Genomic DNA, 16,030 nt, shown 5'->3' with positions numbered 1-16,030 from the left:
TGTTCGACTCTTTAGATGTATATGACCTGTAACCCTTTCTCGCGGTGCATCTCAGCCTTTTATTATTCTATTCCAGAACATCACAGCAAAGTACCAACTCAACCATGAACTATATTCTTCAATACTAAACCCATGAAAGGGGCCCACATCACAGTAAATGTATATGTTTCTTATAAAAAGTTTTTCAGGGAATTTTCACTTCATATGAATGAATGGACAGGAATAGGGATCCTCTGCAATAAGTGTATTATTCTGTACACATGTAGTGTTACATAGAACAAATACATAAAACGACAGTCATGTCCAGAGGAGGAAAGATTTCAAGCAGATCAACGATTCTTCACACCCGTGCAAAATCACACTCTGCAGCCTAGAGTCCAGAAGCAGTGGATCATTCTAGAGGGGCTTTCATATGCATACCTATTGCACATTACGATCACCTTGGTTTTTACACCCATTTGTCAAACATAACATGGAAAATCGATTACAGGCATTATGCAAATCTCCCAATATGAAAATCGAAATGCATGTTATTAGATAAAGAGCAGACTTCTTACTAAAAGGTACAAGTAAGTGACACTGGCCCTGCCATCCCTGCCCAGGGTACCCAAGGCTGGGGGAGCAGCTGACAGTGTGGCTTACAGCATGCTCTCCCTACATGGCCTGGGGGGCTCTGGGCCCCCTGGACAACAAGTCCATGTGTGCAAATCCAAAAGTGCCTGGTTCAGTTTCTTCATCCACTCGGCCCGTTCCTCACGCGTGTCAGCTGAGAACCAGTGCCTGAAGAGGAGCGCACAGTATGATTAGGGAGCGAGTACAGTCTGCTCCCACACAGCAAGAGCAGAGAAATCACATACCAGTCATATATTCATTTTCAGGGTTCTTACAGGTTTCAGTAAGTTAAATTTAAGACCTTTTTAAGACCATTATGAGTAAAATTTAAGACCAACGCGATGCATTACTAGAAACATTGGAATGATACCAGAAATTCTCAAATTTTGTCATTCATATCCTTAGCCAAACATCCACATACATCATATGTGTTTACAAAGTTCACGTGTTTAAAGCACATGTGGGCGTGGTATTTTAAGGCTTAAACTATAAAAAAAGTTTATGTATATGGTCTTTCTATATTGCAGATTTTCACCTATCACCTATGATGGGTCTGGAACGTAACTTCCGCGATGGGTCTGGATCCCCTGCCTATCAGCCATAGGTGAAAATCCGCGATATAGAAAAGACCACACACAAACTTTTTTTATAGTTTAAGTCTTAAAATACATAATGATCCCCGCCTATTGCGGAAGTTACGTTCCAGACCCATCAGCGATAACGAAAACTGGAAACAGCTGATAAACACAGGGAATCCACACGGGGTTAACGAGGGGCGTGGCACACGGGAGGAGTAGACAATCGGGGCATGACATACTGCACTTTTAATCAGATTTTCCAAGCAATTTTTATTCAAATAAGCTTTTTTCCCATCTCTATTTTGCTTTTTTGTCTTGGTTTCACTTTTTAAAATCTTATTTAATGTGCTTTATAATTAAACAACCCCTGTGTTTGATAATAAAGACTTGCCTTGCCTTAACCAAAAGGAGACCGAGAAACGTTCTCCTCAAGACCACACGAACAACTAAAAACTATATGCTGGACACCAAGACATTCACAAGGTAACTCCATGAAAAGCTCTGTAAAAGTAGACATGTGTTTATTTTATGATAACATGAGCCAACTGGCTAGTAGTTGCCTTTTAACTGGAAAAAAAATCACTCCAGTCAGAGAAAAAAAAGTTACTAACATTTATATTGCAATAATGTATGGCATGAAATAAACTTGTAACTATATCATTCAGTAATACAAATAATAAAACATACCGTTCACATTGGCCTCAAGAACTAAGTTAGCGCTCGATTCCCCTGCACTTCCTGTTGTGGCTGAGCGTGCACCTGACGTCAGTGGCTGAAAGTGCACGTTCTGCAGCCAGACCCGTCTCAAACTGTTTGTTTGCCTAGCTGCAGTGATCACGCGATGAGATTTGTAGTTTTATTACAAACGCAGACACCGGTGCAGACCAGAAAACACAACCAACGGATTCGTTTTACGGCGTTTTACTATTTTATTTTCTGCGGACAACGCTTTTTGGGAATGAACGGAGGTAAGAATTTTAAGACTTGGGTAAATTAAATTTAAGACCTAGGATGAAAATCTGGGCATTTTAAAGACATTTTAAGGCCTTAAATTGAACTTTCTGAATTTTAGACTAAGACCCCGCGGGAACCCTGCAATTGGCAATTAAAAAAAATGAAGGTTAATTATCCATTTTTTTTATTTTTTTTTTTACTGTGGTAATGCTACCATCATATCAGATACCACAAGGCATTTCTCTGGTGCTGGTCCACTTAACTAAAGATAACCAGTGGAGGATCACAGTATGTCTGCCCCCAAACCCATGGATTTTTATGAATCTTCTACTAAATTAATAAAACTTCATGAAATGCCTCCAGAGAGGAATTTCATAATTATTGATAATTACCCTTGTTCTGTACACCACAACACCACCATGTAGGTTCAGCCATGCCAGTAAACTTTGAAAAATGTCTCATAGTATTTTTTTTTTTTTTTTTTTTTTACAGAAGCGAATGTCAAGCTGTTTAAAATCCCACCATAGCAAATACTGCAGTATCCCAAAGAGAAAGTAGCAGAAAGATCCCAAAATGACACCACATACTAAAAGCCCAGAGGGTGCTTGTCAAAACAATGTAGTGTGAGGTTCTCACTTGTCAAGTGTGACACCACTATCCTCCTGGAGGGCCTTATAGCTCACAAGCTCAAAAGTGTGTGGCCGGGCACAGGAGTCCCTCGTCACCAGCCTTACACACTGATAAGCACGGCTGGCTAGGCTGATGCTGCCCTCTGGAGGCTGCGAGGGGAATGAGAGCACAGAAAGGGGACCGAAGGTGAAGGTGAGATCACTTTCAGGGCATTCCGCATAAAGAACAGCAGACATGTAGCTGCCGAATGAACATACTAACCTTGCTACCCTCACTGCTGGGGGAGTTCCAGTATAAGAGCAGGTTCCCTTCCAGTGAAAACCAGCGACGCTGCCATGACCCAAGCCCACACACTGCCTCAAACATGGTCTGAGAGCGAAAGTGAGGAAGACTGCATTTTCATATAACTGCAGGTTAAAAATAACACTGAACTGTTCATTTGAGACAGGACAAGGACTCACTCACCAGGAAGCCCTTGTGTTGGACGTTGGAATGGCTCTCATAATTCAGCTGCAAATAGATGTTCCCCTCTAGCGGCGACAAGAACGGCACCTGCCAGGCAGGACAGTAGCAGTGTTATTAGCTCGTTCATATCTGAGGACACCCACTTTATTTATTTTGCCATCCAAAAGGCAGTTAGCTGAGGTTTAATCCTGGTTAGACAGTCAGCAGGGCAGCGTTATTCCACACGGAAAGGGAACAACCACACCTTGGCGCTTAGGAGAGGAGCAGGACATTAGGTAAGAGGGGAATAACAAAGGGGTCAGGGAGTAATAGCAGAAATGTACTTGGGTACAGACAGACCATCAGAGGGGAGGGGGCAGGTAAGGGGAAGAGAGCCATGCCAGCACTGAAAGCACTCAGAAGCTCTACTGCATCTCAGATCTATACAAGGGTGGCAATTGTCAGCATTAAACCTTCTCCTGAAATTCATCCCCGAGAAGCTTCCTGACTTTGCCATCAAACTTCATCTAGAGTGAAGAGAGAAAACAAGGAAGAGCATTAGAGCCGCAGAGTCCCAATCAGTGAGGAGGCCCAGGCGGTGAAGCCTATCAACCAGACTTACAGATTATGGATCAAAGACGGTGAGAGGCTGAGGCACCCTGACCACCCTTCCCAGCTGAGTGACTGCTACTCACACTCTGCATCAGCAATTGCCTTATTTCACAAAAACGCTGCTGCGTGATACCCCAGAACGCATACAAAATCACGATACTCTTAAAGACGTTTCACACCAAAAATGACACGAATCTGCAAAATATTCAGACGTGAACTTGAATTTTTCTCAGCTTATTGAGAAGTCTGCAAACCGAAAGACTGTCAAACTGGCGACAAGCACTGGCTGCAGTGACAGCATCGCTTTTTGGAGCAAATCAAGTGAAAAGAAAAAGGGTGATGACACCTGATAATCCAATACCAAAACAGAGTCAAGAACTTAAACAGCCACACTGGATTCAAGTTTCAGGAGAAACACAATAGCCAGTGGTGGGGGGCGGGGGGGGCACCGTGACACCTACCTTGTCCAGAGGAAATTTTGTCTGGCCCAGAGAAGCAAGGGTGAGTTTGTGCGAGCCCACGAGGCAGAAGTTACTGGAACGCTGGGGACCCACAGATGTCAGGGCAGTTGCTGAGAAGATGGGGGTGGGGAGTTAAATTGGGTTATCACATGGCAGACAGCAGGACTCAGAATGTACGAGGTCAGACACTTACATGCTGCATTGTGATTGGTTCTCTGTTACAATAAAAGAGAGTGGGGAAAAAAACTTGATTAGTCACAGAATGTGCTCAGACTAAGGTTGATGTCAGATGGCACTAGTCAAGCACTCACCTTGATAGAGCTCAATAACTTCTTTGGAGTAACCTGGTGGAACAATCAGGGAAAAGGCAATTTAAGTGCTTCTGCTGTGTCACTGTAAGGATATCCATCCCCTCTCCCAGTGTCATACTCAAAGATCAGCAGTTCAGTATACCTTGGACTTAGAGAATCGCTCTGTGTTGAAGTTCTTGGCGTTCCCTGGTGTTTGAGACTGAGGAAGACGGAAGACAATACCCCATGAAAGACCAAGCAAAGGACTAGACTGCCTGTCATGATGAAAAGAAAGGAAAAAACTGCAGCCCGCTGGAGCTGTTCCATCTCACCAAGCTGTAGACCTCCACATCGATCTCAAAATTGGAGCGGATGTCCTGCCTACAGCACACACGGGCAATACAGTGTGAGAAACCAACAAGAAAAACATGCTGCATATGCAACAGGCACACGCAGGACCACTCACAGAGTGACAGAGGTAGGGAAGGAGATGCTGTCCCCAGTCTGCGCATCAGCTGCTATGGCCAGGGGAGTGGCCACGATGTTGCAGGCCCCGTAGCGGATCAGAACAAAGAAGTAGTGCGTTGGTCGACCTGTGCGAATTTTGTACAGAGGATGAGTTGGCTGCGCATCAGGGTTGGGGCCATTCCGGAATGCATTGATCAATTCCAGTCCAAATCAGGAAATGGAACTAGAGTTGGAACTTGAATTTGAATTTCAGGGAGATTTAACTCCAATTCTGTTCCCCATAGTTTTTTTCCCCCCAATCCTAGCTCCAGTTCCATTTCCTGATTTGGACTGGAATTGATCAATGCATTCCGGAATGGCCCCAACCCTGCTGTGCATACATGTGGGCTCATGGTGCAGGTGTGGATGTGGCACAAACATACCTGCGAGTGTCAGAGAGGAGCAGACAAAATCCACCTTGAGAGGAAGCCGTATGTTCGCAATGGTGACGGTGCCCCTGCAGGGTTCCTGAGAGGGACTGGCCGTCACCGCATCTCCCGACTCAACTCCCGCCCTCAGCTGTGCCACCTCAGCCAACAGGGCTGTGCGCTTCTCACCTGAGAAGGAAACACAGATGCATGAGTCAGACACTTTTGAGGAACCCAAAGTTAAACCAGACACATACAGACAGGAAAACAAATCTCGTCCTTCTAGATGGGGAACCGATGTGACATTAAGGAAATGTAAAAGTCAGACTAAGACCACTTATTGATTCCAATAATGAAACGGCGAAAGCAGAGACTCACAGGAGACCAGCAGAAGCTTCTCTGCCTCAGCCTCCATCGGGGAGCCCTTCCAATGGTCCTCATCTGTGCAGCAGCTCAGCGCCTGCAGGGTCTGAGTGATGACGACTTGCAGTTTGGCCACATCCTCGCTGAGAGCCTGCGGGGAGCCGGTCACAGTCGGTCACGGGGAGCTGCCCCACCCAGAACAAGGAAACCCCTCTGCCATCACAGAAACTATCCTACCTTGATCCTGTCTTTGGTGTTGATCAGCGGCTGGGGGCAGGATGCTTGCGGTCTCTGCCCACTTGCGGTCGGAGTTACAATGTGAACGGCATGCCGGGAGTTCTGCAGCTGCGTGCGATATGCATCAATGCTGTCCAAAAAAAGGCAACGTGTGAATCACTTAAGTTATAATGGCCCTCTTTCTAAAACAGCATGTATGATCACATTTGACATTTGGTATCCTGCACTTAGAGCTTGCCGTTTTAGTACAGATCCTCACACTATACATTCAGCTGGCAAGTCAGATAGTAAAAACGCACCAGCTATTTCAAATATAAACACTATCATGAGCATTTCAAAAGGGTGTTTATTAATACAAGTACTTGGTCACAATCAATGCAACAGGAGCTGATCTCACTGGCAACAGCAACTGGATTTTCATCCACTGCATGGCTGATCGTGTCAGCAGTCAAAGCAGCCTTTATGCAGTGAGGCCATTCTGCTTGCATCAGCTCACCCTTACCTGTAGAGCGGGGTGCTTGAGGGTGGGGGGTCATGGGGCCCTTCTGGGACACAATCCACAGAGGTGACATCAGGCAGGCAGCTGGAGGCAAGTCTCTATCAGGGCGACAATAGCGGGCTGTTACTACACACCTCAACACACCAAGAGTGGCTGCACCTTAGAGGAAGCCTGACAGCCGCACAGTGAAGCGTCACTTCAACAGTTTCTTCATCCTCCTTTACATAAATTAATCTCTAGGCTCTGAAACTTTGCCTAGCAACCCAGAAACCTACAACTAGTACATATGCATAAAGAAAATATCGATTAATTCAATCATTACCATTTGGTGAAAAAAATAAAAGCAACTTCTGCAATCAAAACTAAGAACAAAACCAGTTGTGTAGTGTCTCAGTATAAACAGACACCCAAGGAAGGTACAAAACATGCACAAAAGCATTGGGACACACCACAATTACTAAAGTCAGACATTTCATTCAGATCCATTGCCTCAGGTGTATAGAAATGTCAGTATGTGAAATTTCCTTTTCAGATATTCCAGTTAGCTGTAAGTGTTATTACTACAGAGTGGAAGTGTTTAGGAACAACAAACACAGCCGTGAAGTGGCAGACAACGTAAAGTAACAGAGCGGGATCGCTGACTGCTGATAATGCATAAGAGTCGCTGATACACTGATGACTCAGTAACTGCAGAGTTCCAAACCTCCCCTGGCATTAACCGCAGCACAAAAACTGTGCCAGGTGCTTCACAGAATAGGCTTCCATGGTTGAGCAGCTGCATGCAAGCCTCACATCACCAAGCACAATGCCAAATAGACTGATGGATGAGCCTGCGTTTAGCAGATGCCAGGAGAATGTTACCTGTCTGACTGCATTGTGCCAGCTATAAAGTTTGGTTGAGCAGAGATAATGATATGGGGTTGGTTTTCATGAGTTGGGCTAAGCCCCTTAGTTTCAGTGACAGGACAACTTGGGGGAGGCCTTTTTCTGTTCCAGCATGATTGTGCCCCAGTGCACAAAGCAAGGCCCATAGACATGGTTGAGTTTGGTGTGGAAGAACTTGACAGGCCTGCACAGAGCCCAGACCTCAACTCCATCAAACTTCCTTTGGGATAAACTAGAACAGATTGTATGCCAGGCCTTCATTCATGTCCAACATCTGTGCCAGGCTGGGGGGGGGAGGGGTTTGAGACAAAATCCATATTGATACCTATGGATTTAGAATGCCTCATTACACCAACTTGACTGTATTTATTGAGCTACAGATGAGGAGACGAGGCTCTTACCAAATCAGTGACCACGGCTTCCACAGACTTGCTGAGAGGGGAAAGGATGCAGCTGGAAGGGAGGGTCAACAGTTCATCTGTACTGCTGTCCAGTGACCTACTCTCCAGCTCAACACCCTCAGTAGCAAGACCCATTTCTTCCCCTTTCCCCTCTGCAGCATCCGAATCACAGTGTCCTTTCCTTCTCTTGTCCTCCTCTTCCTCCTCAGTATCCAGGACTCTAGCAAACAGCTGGTCAATCATCCCAGAGGTGCTCATTTCCTCACTCAGGTCTTTATCTGCCAGGGGAATCAAACACACATAATCTGCATCTGACCCTTCAACATGACAGAGGAAACCCAGAGGCATGTGCCTCAAGGTACGGCTCACCTGACGGTGCTTCCTTCATCTCAGACACTCTGGACCAAACCTTGGACTCCCGAACAGATGAAACTTTATCCTGTCCCCGCAACACTGTATGGAGAACGTTTTGTTCTTCTACGCCAGGATCCTCCACCTGTCCTTGCTCTTCCACACTGAGAGCCTCCTTTGTTTGTCCCTGCCCTTCTACACAAGTGGGCTGCTCTTCTTCCTCACCAGCAAGCTGCTGCTCCTCCTCACCCTGCTCTCCTTCCCCCTCAACCTGCTCCTCCTCCACACAGGGAGGCTGTCGCTCCTCCTCCACACAGGGAGGCTGTCGCTCCTCCTCCACACAGGGAGGCTGTCGCTCCTCCTCACCCTGTTCTCCTTCCCCCTCAACCTGCTCCTCCTCCACACAGGGAGGCTGTCGCTCCTCCTCCACACAGGGAGGCTGTCGCTCCTCCTCACCCTGTTCTCCTTCCCCCTCAACCTGCTCCTCCTCCACACAGGGAGGCTGTCGCTCCTCCTCCACACAGGAAGGCTGTCGCTCCTCCTCACCCTGCTCTCTTTCCCCCTCAACCTGCTCCTCCTCCACACAGGGAGGCTGTCGCTCCTCCTCACCCTGTTCTCCTTCCCCCTCAACCTGCTCCTCCATGTAGCGGAACCGTGGCTCCTCCCCACCTTGCTCATCTCCAGGAGATTCCAACCCTGCCTGCCGCCGACCTTCTGTAAATTCCATTATATCACTTGGAAGAAATTCAAGCTCTTGCTTTCCAAAGAAACAAGCTGATCCTTCCAGCATCTCAGCTGGTATTTTTTGCCTTTCCTCTGGTGAAGGCACCTTCTGCTCCTGCTGTTCACCTGAAGAAAGCATCTCTGCAGGTAGAAAGTGTTTTCCTGTTGGGCACATACGTCCCTCTTGCTCTCCTGTTGAAGTGTGCCACAACCACTACACTCCAAATTCCACAATAAATCCTACAAACCTATACCACTCACTGAACATCACACCTGTGTCACCCATGTGCTTCCACCCAGATACCTTTTTGTCCTCCATTCCCATCAGTGGACTATGCATCTTACCTGCACTGGAATGGAGCTCCTTACTAGGTTCCAGGAGGCAAGCAGGGTCACCACTGCATGCTGGCCTGGGCTGCTCATCATTGCTGGCTCTGGTCTCAGAAGCTTCCACCTGTGTAATTTACAGTGCTTATTATTGCCTTGCATCCATTCACTCAGTCCTGTTTGGGATAGGGATGCACCAATCTGATACTAATATTGGAAATCAGTCTGACACTGACAGGCAGCTGGACCGGATACCAATGACAATGGGGCCAATCTATTCAATTTGATATGTTTATGTCTACTTGCGCATATGTCAGCAGAACGCCGGTGAAAGCGCACATTTTGCTAGACGGAGAGCTAACAGAGCATGGATGGAGCCAACAAGTCAGCAATTTGGAGGTATTTCACCCTTGAAGTTGCTATGCTAACAAGTTCTCCAGCTACTCGCAATATCTGCAAAGCTATCGTTTCCAGACACAAAGGCAGCACTGCCAAATATAGCTTACAGCGATTACAACATATGGCATAAATTAGGGTGGCTTAGGTTGTGTATGACTAAAAAAGTATTACGACTGGACAGATATTAAACTGCGGTGTAAAAAGTATTGACAATATTTTCAAAAGTAACACTATTCTGGTATTCTGAAATACATCGACCGGTTCACTGAAAGAAAATGCCACAGTATACTTTGTTACTGTTATACTACAGAAGCCTAAATAAACTTCTACAAATGCTGTTTTAATTTGGGTAAATTAATTATTCACAACCAAATATCCATCCTCGATTACACTTTTGAGTCAAGCCTACATTGTAACCTACACTAATGGCCTATGCCATCGTGAGCTTTTATACTTGTGCATCGACGTGTTTGTGTCGCTAGGTGATACATTGATTTGCACACTTCCAATTTTTAGAGATTGCAGAATTTTATTCTAACGTTGCTCCAGTTATTTAATCATGCAATATGATATTTCTAACATTCTTTGTTTAGAAACATTACCACCAGTACTCGTGTAGTAACGTTTAAAACCTGTTTGAAGTTGGCCCCCCATATATGTCTCACATTTCAACCAAACTGGTCTCAATCGTATGTGCCGCGTTTGTGCCGTTAAAACTGTCCTTTGTGCTGCTTCAGTGCTGAGATATTGCTTATTTACATGGTCACGTGACTCTGGCGTTAAGTTAGCCCCCCATTTGCCTCCGAACCGGTCTCAATAGTTTGTGCCATTTAAAAAGTGTGTAGTTATTTTTCTGAGTTATACCTCTTAGTTTATGCCTTTACGTGATCGCCGTATAGTGCTCAGGCTCGTGTTTCGATTGAGACCAGTTTGGTTGAAATCTGAAACATATGGGGGGGGGGGCAACTTCACACAGGTATTTTACCTGTGTAGGTGTTTCTATTTTGGCCACTAATATATATATATGTATGCATTTGTTACATTTTGATTTACAATGCTAGGAGATCTTTGTTCAAGTTCAGCTTGATGTTGCTTTACACATTAAAGAATGATCAAAGTCTTCTCCACAGTGAGGCAAAGCCTACGGCTTCTTAATTAAACACTGGTACTGGATCGGTACTCGGTATCGGCTGATGCCCAAAGCCCTGGTATCAGTATCGGGACAAAGTCAGATAGGTGCATACCTAGTATGGGACTAACTGGGTGGCTTCGACCCACATATTCTTGTGTAGAGCACAAAATAAAGGCTGACACCAGATGGAAAAAACCCCGTGCATGATTAAAAGACATGCAGACATTTGTGATTTTAACCCCGAGCCTCTAGAAACACAAGCTGGGTGCAACCTCTAACCCCAAATCCCTGAAAGCACACTCACATCCCGGGGACGCATAGGTGGCCACTGCAGCGTCCTGCAGCGAGGAGCCACTTGTCGCAAGGGTGGCTGCAGCGAGTTCACCTTTTGGTGAAAACTGGAGGTCACGTAAAGCAACCACACTACCTTTCTTCACCAGGCAACCGATTAACCCAACGGCTGTTCCCAATGTTACAAGAAACTGCATCTCGGGAGAAGCTAAAACCCATACCTGCTCTAATGGTAGGGCGAAGAAGTAAAAGCTGAAAAGTTAAGAGCCAGAAATCATTCAATCATTCAACAGCTCAGTTCCCCATCTTTACCGACTCACCTCAGCCAGGGAGGGGTCCGACAGGCTCCTTTTCATCCAAGCATTCTCGGCAATTGGCTGTGAGCGCAGTAGACGCAGCTCCTCCTGCCGCTCCTGCGCAGACACGGTAAAAAGAAAGCCATACTGACACAAGTGAGGACAGAGCGGGGGATCACAGGCAAACAGCAGACGGAAACCCACCTGGCGAATGCGGGAGGCTCGGACTGAACTCGGCGTGTTGGCGCTCTGCAGTTTCTGCTGCATAGAGCGGGTGAGGTTGGAGGGCACCTGGGATCGGGGCGTGAAGAAAGCCGGGCTTTGCGGAGGGGTCTCGAAGCGCTCCACCCGGGAATGGAACTCCACATTACCTACAGAGAGCAACATTCAGAGTCATCAGAGCAGCAGCTAGTGCCACGCTTGAGGCCTCAGGGTAGAAACATGTCAGCACCCTCCAGAAGGGTCCTTTACTAGAATAGATTCAGAACAAATGAGATCAATGACAATCATCATTTGCACATTGTTGCATAGTACAGGATGTGTACACAAGGAACTGCATGACAGCATGAATGCGTGTGCCCAGCCCGAGGGCGTAATGCTGCATGCATGCAAGATTATGCAAACAGAAGGAGCAGCATGCTGCAAGCGTGACAGAGCTTACTTCATAAACCGTGTGACTAGGTGCACCAGCCCACGCAGGCAAAAAGCAGCATCCTTACCTATGGAGTGCAGCTCCAAGCTACAGGTGGGCTCTCCTTGCACAGGGTCTGACAGGCATCTCTGTGGCACTGCTCCATCTGCAGAGATTTACCAGACTTACACTACAGAAGAGGCAGCATGACGCTGGATCTTGCAGTTAGTAAAAAGTTTCTTAAAGCATGCCAGGGTTCCCCCTGGAGTTTGATTTCAATTCTTCACTTTTCTTTGTATTTTTGCTTCTACTAATCAAATTCTTCACTTTTTTTCAGCATCCGTTTTTTTTAGTCACTCTCTCGCCGCTTCTTAATAAATTAATCATTAAACTCACTGAATATACATCTCTTCTGACAATCACACTGTGATTGGTCAACTAACGGCATGGGCGAGTCACGAGTCTACTTGATAAGCTTGGGAGAATCGTGAATACTGTGTAAAAATTTGCGTGCTGGCGTGCTGAAAACATGATGTATATTACGCATTTCAGAAATAATGTTGTAATTACTATATATATATATATATATATATATATATATATATATATATATATATATATATATATATATATATATATATATATATATATATATATATATATATATATATATATATATATATATATATATATATATATAGTAATTACAACATTATTTCTGAAATATGTGGTTTAATGTACCAAAATAGCGACCAATAGTGTGTGCGAAATTTGGTATATTAAACCACATTAAGCGTTTTCACATTAAGCGTTTTAGAATGTCCCCACACCGATCGATAACATTTGCTACTTTTAGAACGGCCCATGCTCATTTGACATGGATGATCGACGATCGTGTGTCTGGGGCGCCGGGCCAGTTTTGATTAGGCGCTACGGGTGCTACGGTTGAAAATTGGGAAAAAATGAAATTCGACTTTTCAAAAATTAAAAATTCGTCATTTGAAAATTGAATTCGCCAGAGTGACGATTTGATGCCGTTTTTCTTCGTCACCATGGGTTTCGTTTTCGTCAATGACGAGAGTGACGAGCGGCAGCGGGAACCCTGGCATGCTCGCTACAATTTGGCTGCCGTTGTTACTTAATGAAACCCTAATCTCATCCTCTAGGCCCAAAACACCAAGGTTATAAGCCCAGTTCGCAACTTAAAGGGAAGATGCTTTTTACACCAGAGGGGTACTGACCTCCCTGCTTTTGCCCCAGCCACTGCAGTCTGGCACGAACTGAAGAAACAGCTGGGGTATCTGGCTTTACTTCCTGTTCCTGCTGTCGAAGACGAGACCTCTCAGGGGACCCTGGCCACCGATGCAGGGGGTCAATGTTTTCATCTCCCACCGGCTCCAAGCACCGGCGCTTCGAACTTTCCTGTGACTCTGCAACAGGAGAAATTCCTCAATGCAAGTAACAAACATGTCACCCTTCAATGCCTAGAGAACAGTTTTACAAAAAACATAAGAGTAAAAGCTCCTGCATCCAGCCTTCAAATAACCAGCAAAATTCTAAAATATCAGTTAAAAAATTAATGTATAAGTAACACTATTCTAACAAAATAAAGAGAGAAGCGTCACACAAGACGTGGCAGTTTCTGCACATTCCTACAGAGCAACACGCTTAGTCTTTCCATTTGATCCGCAACTTCTACCATTGTGATCCCTTAGGTTCTATCGCATATCCGATTTCATCCAACATTACCACATTGTTTTGTCATCATGGCAAAAAATTGTGGGTGTATAAAAGGATTAAAGTAAGTGAAAAATGTGCTACAATTAAGTGTTTTCAAGAGTAACACTGAATAATCTGGAAGATTCGCCTATCCAACAGTGCCTCAGTCCTGACATTATCATATACAAGAACTTTTTCTTTATATACAAGAAACATCTTTCAAAAGTATAGTGTAAAACACTCACTAGGGATGGGCAAACTGGTCTCCTCATCATCAGACAGAAGGGCTCTCTGTCTTTTCTGTCCCCCTATCGCACCAATTCCATCCTCCACACCCTTCCTGTCTGGGGAGTGCAGCTCCAAAGCATCAGGTCTGCTACACGATGATGTCTGCAAGAAACAAACAGGATGGAGAAAACTTTCAAATGCATGGTTATGGTAGCAAGACCCAAATATTTTACATTTTTCACTCAGCCCATACTTCTTCAATTTCTGTAAAAAATGTAGTTAGTTTTCAAGTAGGTTAGCCTCAAACTTTGAACAAAACTCTTGTCAGAACACCATTTGGACAAAATTTGGCAAGTTGCTCGGGTCCATCAAAACAAGCTGGCTTACCATTTTCTGCCCAAGAATATCCTCATGACAGTGCAGATTTACTGCATTAAACTCCAAGCAAGAGGGACAGAGAAGCTCACACCGAACATAACCAAACTCATCCAGCCTACCCAGATCTGCTGCTCAGAAAAGTTTTATACTAGTGGATAATCTGCTCATATAAAAACTAGGATATACAACAGCCTTAATCAAAGCAGTTTGTGTGTGGGGTTAGGCAAAGCAGCATTTGTAGAGACATGCTGGTGGATAAGGAAAGGAAGGGGACACCCGCAGAAGCAAGGGGGAGCAACGCCACCTATTGGAGACCGGGTGAGAAACAGCGCGTTGCCGACTTCCCAAGGCCCCAACCAGGCCAGTTAGAAAGGGGCAGGCCAATCTTTATCCGCAAAAGGCCAGCTGGTGTGCAGGTTTTTTGGGATAACCTTTAAGGCAGCTGGTCAAACCCAGGTGAGAGAACCACTCTCAATCAGTCCTCTAATTAGGCTCTAATTATAGTAAAGTGTCTTAGAGGAATGTCATACGAGGAAAGGTTAGTTGAGCTAAATCTGTTCAGCCTCAAGCAAAGGAGACTGAGGGGGAACCTGATCCAGGTCTATAAGATTCTAACAGGTTTGGATGCTGTTCAAACGAATAGTTACTTTAGCATTAGTTCAAATACAAGAACTCGTGGCCATAGGTGGAAATTAGCGGTAGAACATTTCAAACTGGATTTAAGGAAGCACTTCTTTACACAGCGTGTAGTCAGAGTATGGAATAGTCTTCCTGATAATGTAGTGCAAGCTGAATCCTTTGGGTTCCTTTAAATCAGAGCTAGATAAGACTTTAACAACTCTGAGCTATTAGTTAAGTTCTCCCCAAGCGAGCTCGATGGGCGAATGGCCTCCTCTCGTTTGTATAGTTCTTATGTACTTATGTTCAAAGTTGCCAACTCTCATGCATCTGGCGTAACACTCAGGCTTTCAGAATCTCACGCAAGAAGTCTGAGGTAAAATCCGTTTTATTCCATTATAAACCTAAAGCTGCATCAAAAGCATTAGGGTAGATTGTAAACTATACAGACTATTTACAAGATTTCTTCCCATAACAGAGAGGATTTAATCAACTTTAATAACTTTTTATGAACGTTAGTTTGACAAATGAGCCAATTAGATATTTGCAGAAACCAGTGCAAATTCCTAACAAACAAAAAGACAGATACGATGGGTAACGTTAAGGCAGAACATTTACCAGCAATATTTCAAAATGAGCAGGCTGAGTTTAAAACAGCTCAAGGTAATTTGCAAAGTGTAATGTATCATTTTTTTGTAAATCGGGGTACGCCGCTCCAGTACTCAGAGAAATGTTACTTTACCTCTAGAAAAGGCTCCATTTCACCCGCACCTTATAACTGGCCAGATTCTGGTATTCGAAAAGCCAAAACCAGACGTCGGGAGCCGTACAAACCGCTGTGAAAATCTCTCAGGACCCAGATTCGCTCTGGACTGCGGGGCCGACGCCTCTTTTCTCACGCTTCCGATTTCAAACTTCGAATTTGGCGCGTCTTCCGCGTGTCTGAACGACCAATGAGTGAGCGCGCTGGCTACGTGGTGACGTAAGAATGAAGGTTGTCCTTCTTTCTTTTATAACCGTCAGCGTTTAAAACATAAAACCGTCTGGGAGGTGTTTCGGCGCCTCCCTTTCTGTCTCTCTCTATGTTAAAATTCAT

At 45.0% G+C, this 16,030-nt stretch overlaps 1 protein-coding gene across 5 annotated transcripts; it reads right to left on the bottom strand.

Moving 5' to 3' along the window:
• Positions 1 to 45: 45 nt before the first annotated feature.
• On the bottom strand, positions 46 to 15,872 carry anln2 (anillin, actin binding protein 2). Of its 5 annotated transcripts, XM_072717831.1 has the most exons (25): positions 15,677 to 15,872; positions 13,956 to 14,100; positions 13,233 to 13,421; positions 12,080 to 12,157; positions 11,565 to 11,731; positions 11,385 to 11,477; positions 11,078 to 11,158; positions 9,261 to 9,369; positions 8,211 to 9,056; positions 7,842 to 8,119; positions 6,559 to 6,653; positions 6,057 to 6,186; positions 5,835 to 5,970; positions 5,472 to 5,645; positions 5,048 to 5,174; positions 4,914 to 4,962; positions 4,745 to 4,801; positions 4,603 to 4,635; positions 4,485 to 4,506; positions 4,292 to 4,401; positions 3,692 to 3,745; positions 3,240 to 3,326; positions 3,036 to 3,143; positions 2,781 to 2,923; positions 46 to 780 (listed from the first exon to the last, which is right to left on the bottom strand). In XM_072717831.1, the coding sequence occupies exons 1-25, from the start codon at positions 15,692 to 15,694 to the stop codon at positions 639 to 641; spliced, it is 3,471 nt and encodes a 1,156-aa protein (XP_072573932.1). In that variant the 5' UTR covers positions 15,695 to 15,872; the 3' UTR covers positions 46 to 638. The 5 variants fall into 5 exon arrangements, with proteins under 5 accessions (XP_072573932.1, XP_072573933.1, XP_072573934.1 ...); XM_072717832.1 differs by lacking the exon at positions 11,078 to 11,158 and having other exon boundaries at positions 8,211 to 9,107; XM_072717833.1 differs by lacking the exon at positions 11,078 to 11,158.
• Between the last annotated feature and the right edge of the window lie 158 nt (positions 15,873 to 16,030).

Source organism: Paramormyrops kingsleyae, chromosome 11, assembly GCF_048594095.1.
Source record: "Paramormyrops kingsleyae isolate MSU_618 chromosome 11, PKINGS_0.4, whole genome shotgun sequence".
In the NCBI taxonomy this organism is placed as follows: domain Eukaryota; kingdom Metazoa; phylum Chordata; class Actinopteri; order Osteoglossiformes; family Mormyridae; genus Paramormyrops; species Paramormyrops kingsleyae.
Note: the sequence above shows the minus strand (reverse complement) of the source record. Positions and strands in the feature narration are given on the sequence as shown.

What these genes read in the sequence shown, in the direction of transcription:
- anln2 (XM_072717831.1), bottom strand. An exon ending in CCAGCAGTGAGGGTAGCAAG is followed by an intron (nt 2,924 to 3,035) that starts GTTAGTATGTTC and finishes TTCCCCTCGCAG; the next exon opens with CCTCCAGAGGGCAGCATCAG. An exon ending in AGTGGTGTCACACTTGACAA is followed by an intron (nt 781 to 2,780) that starts GTGAGAACCTCA and finishes GCTCCTCTTCAG; the next exon opens with GCACTGGTTCTCAGCTGACA.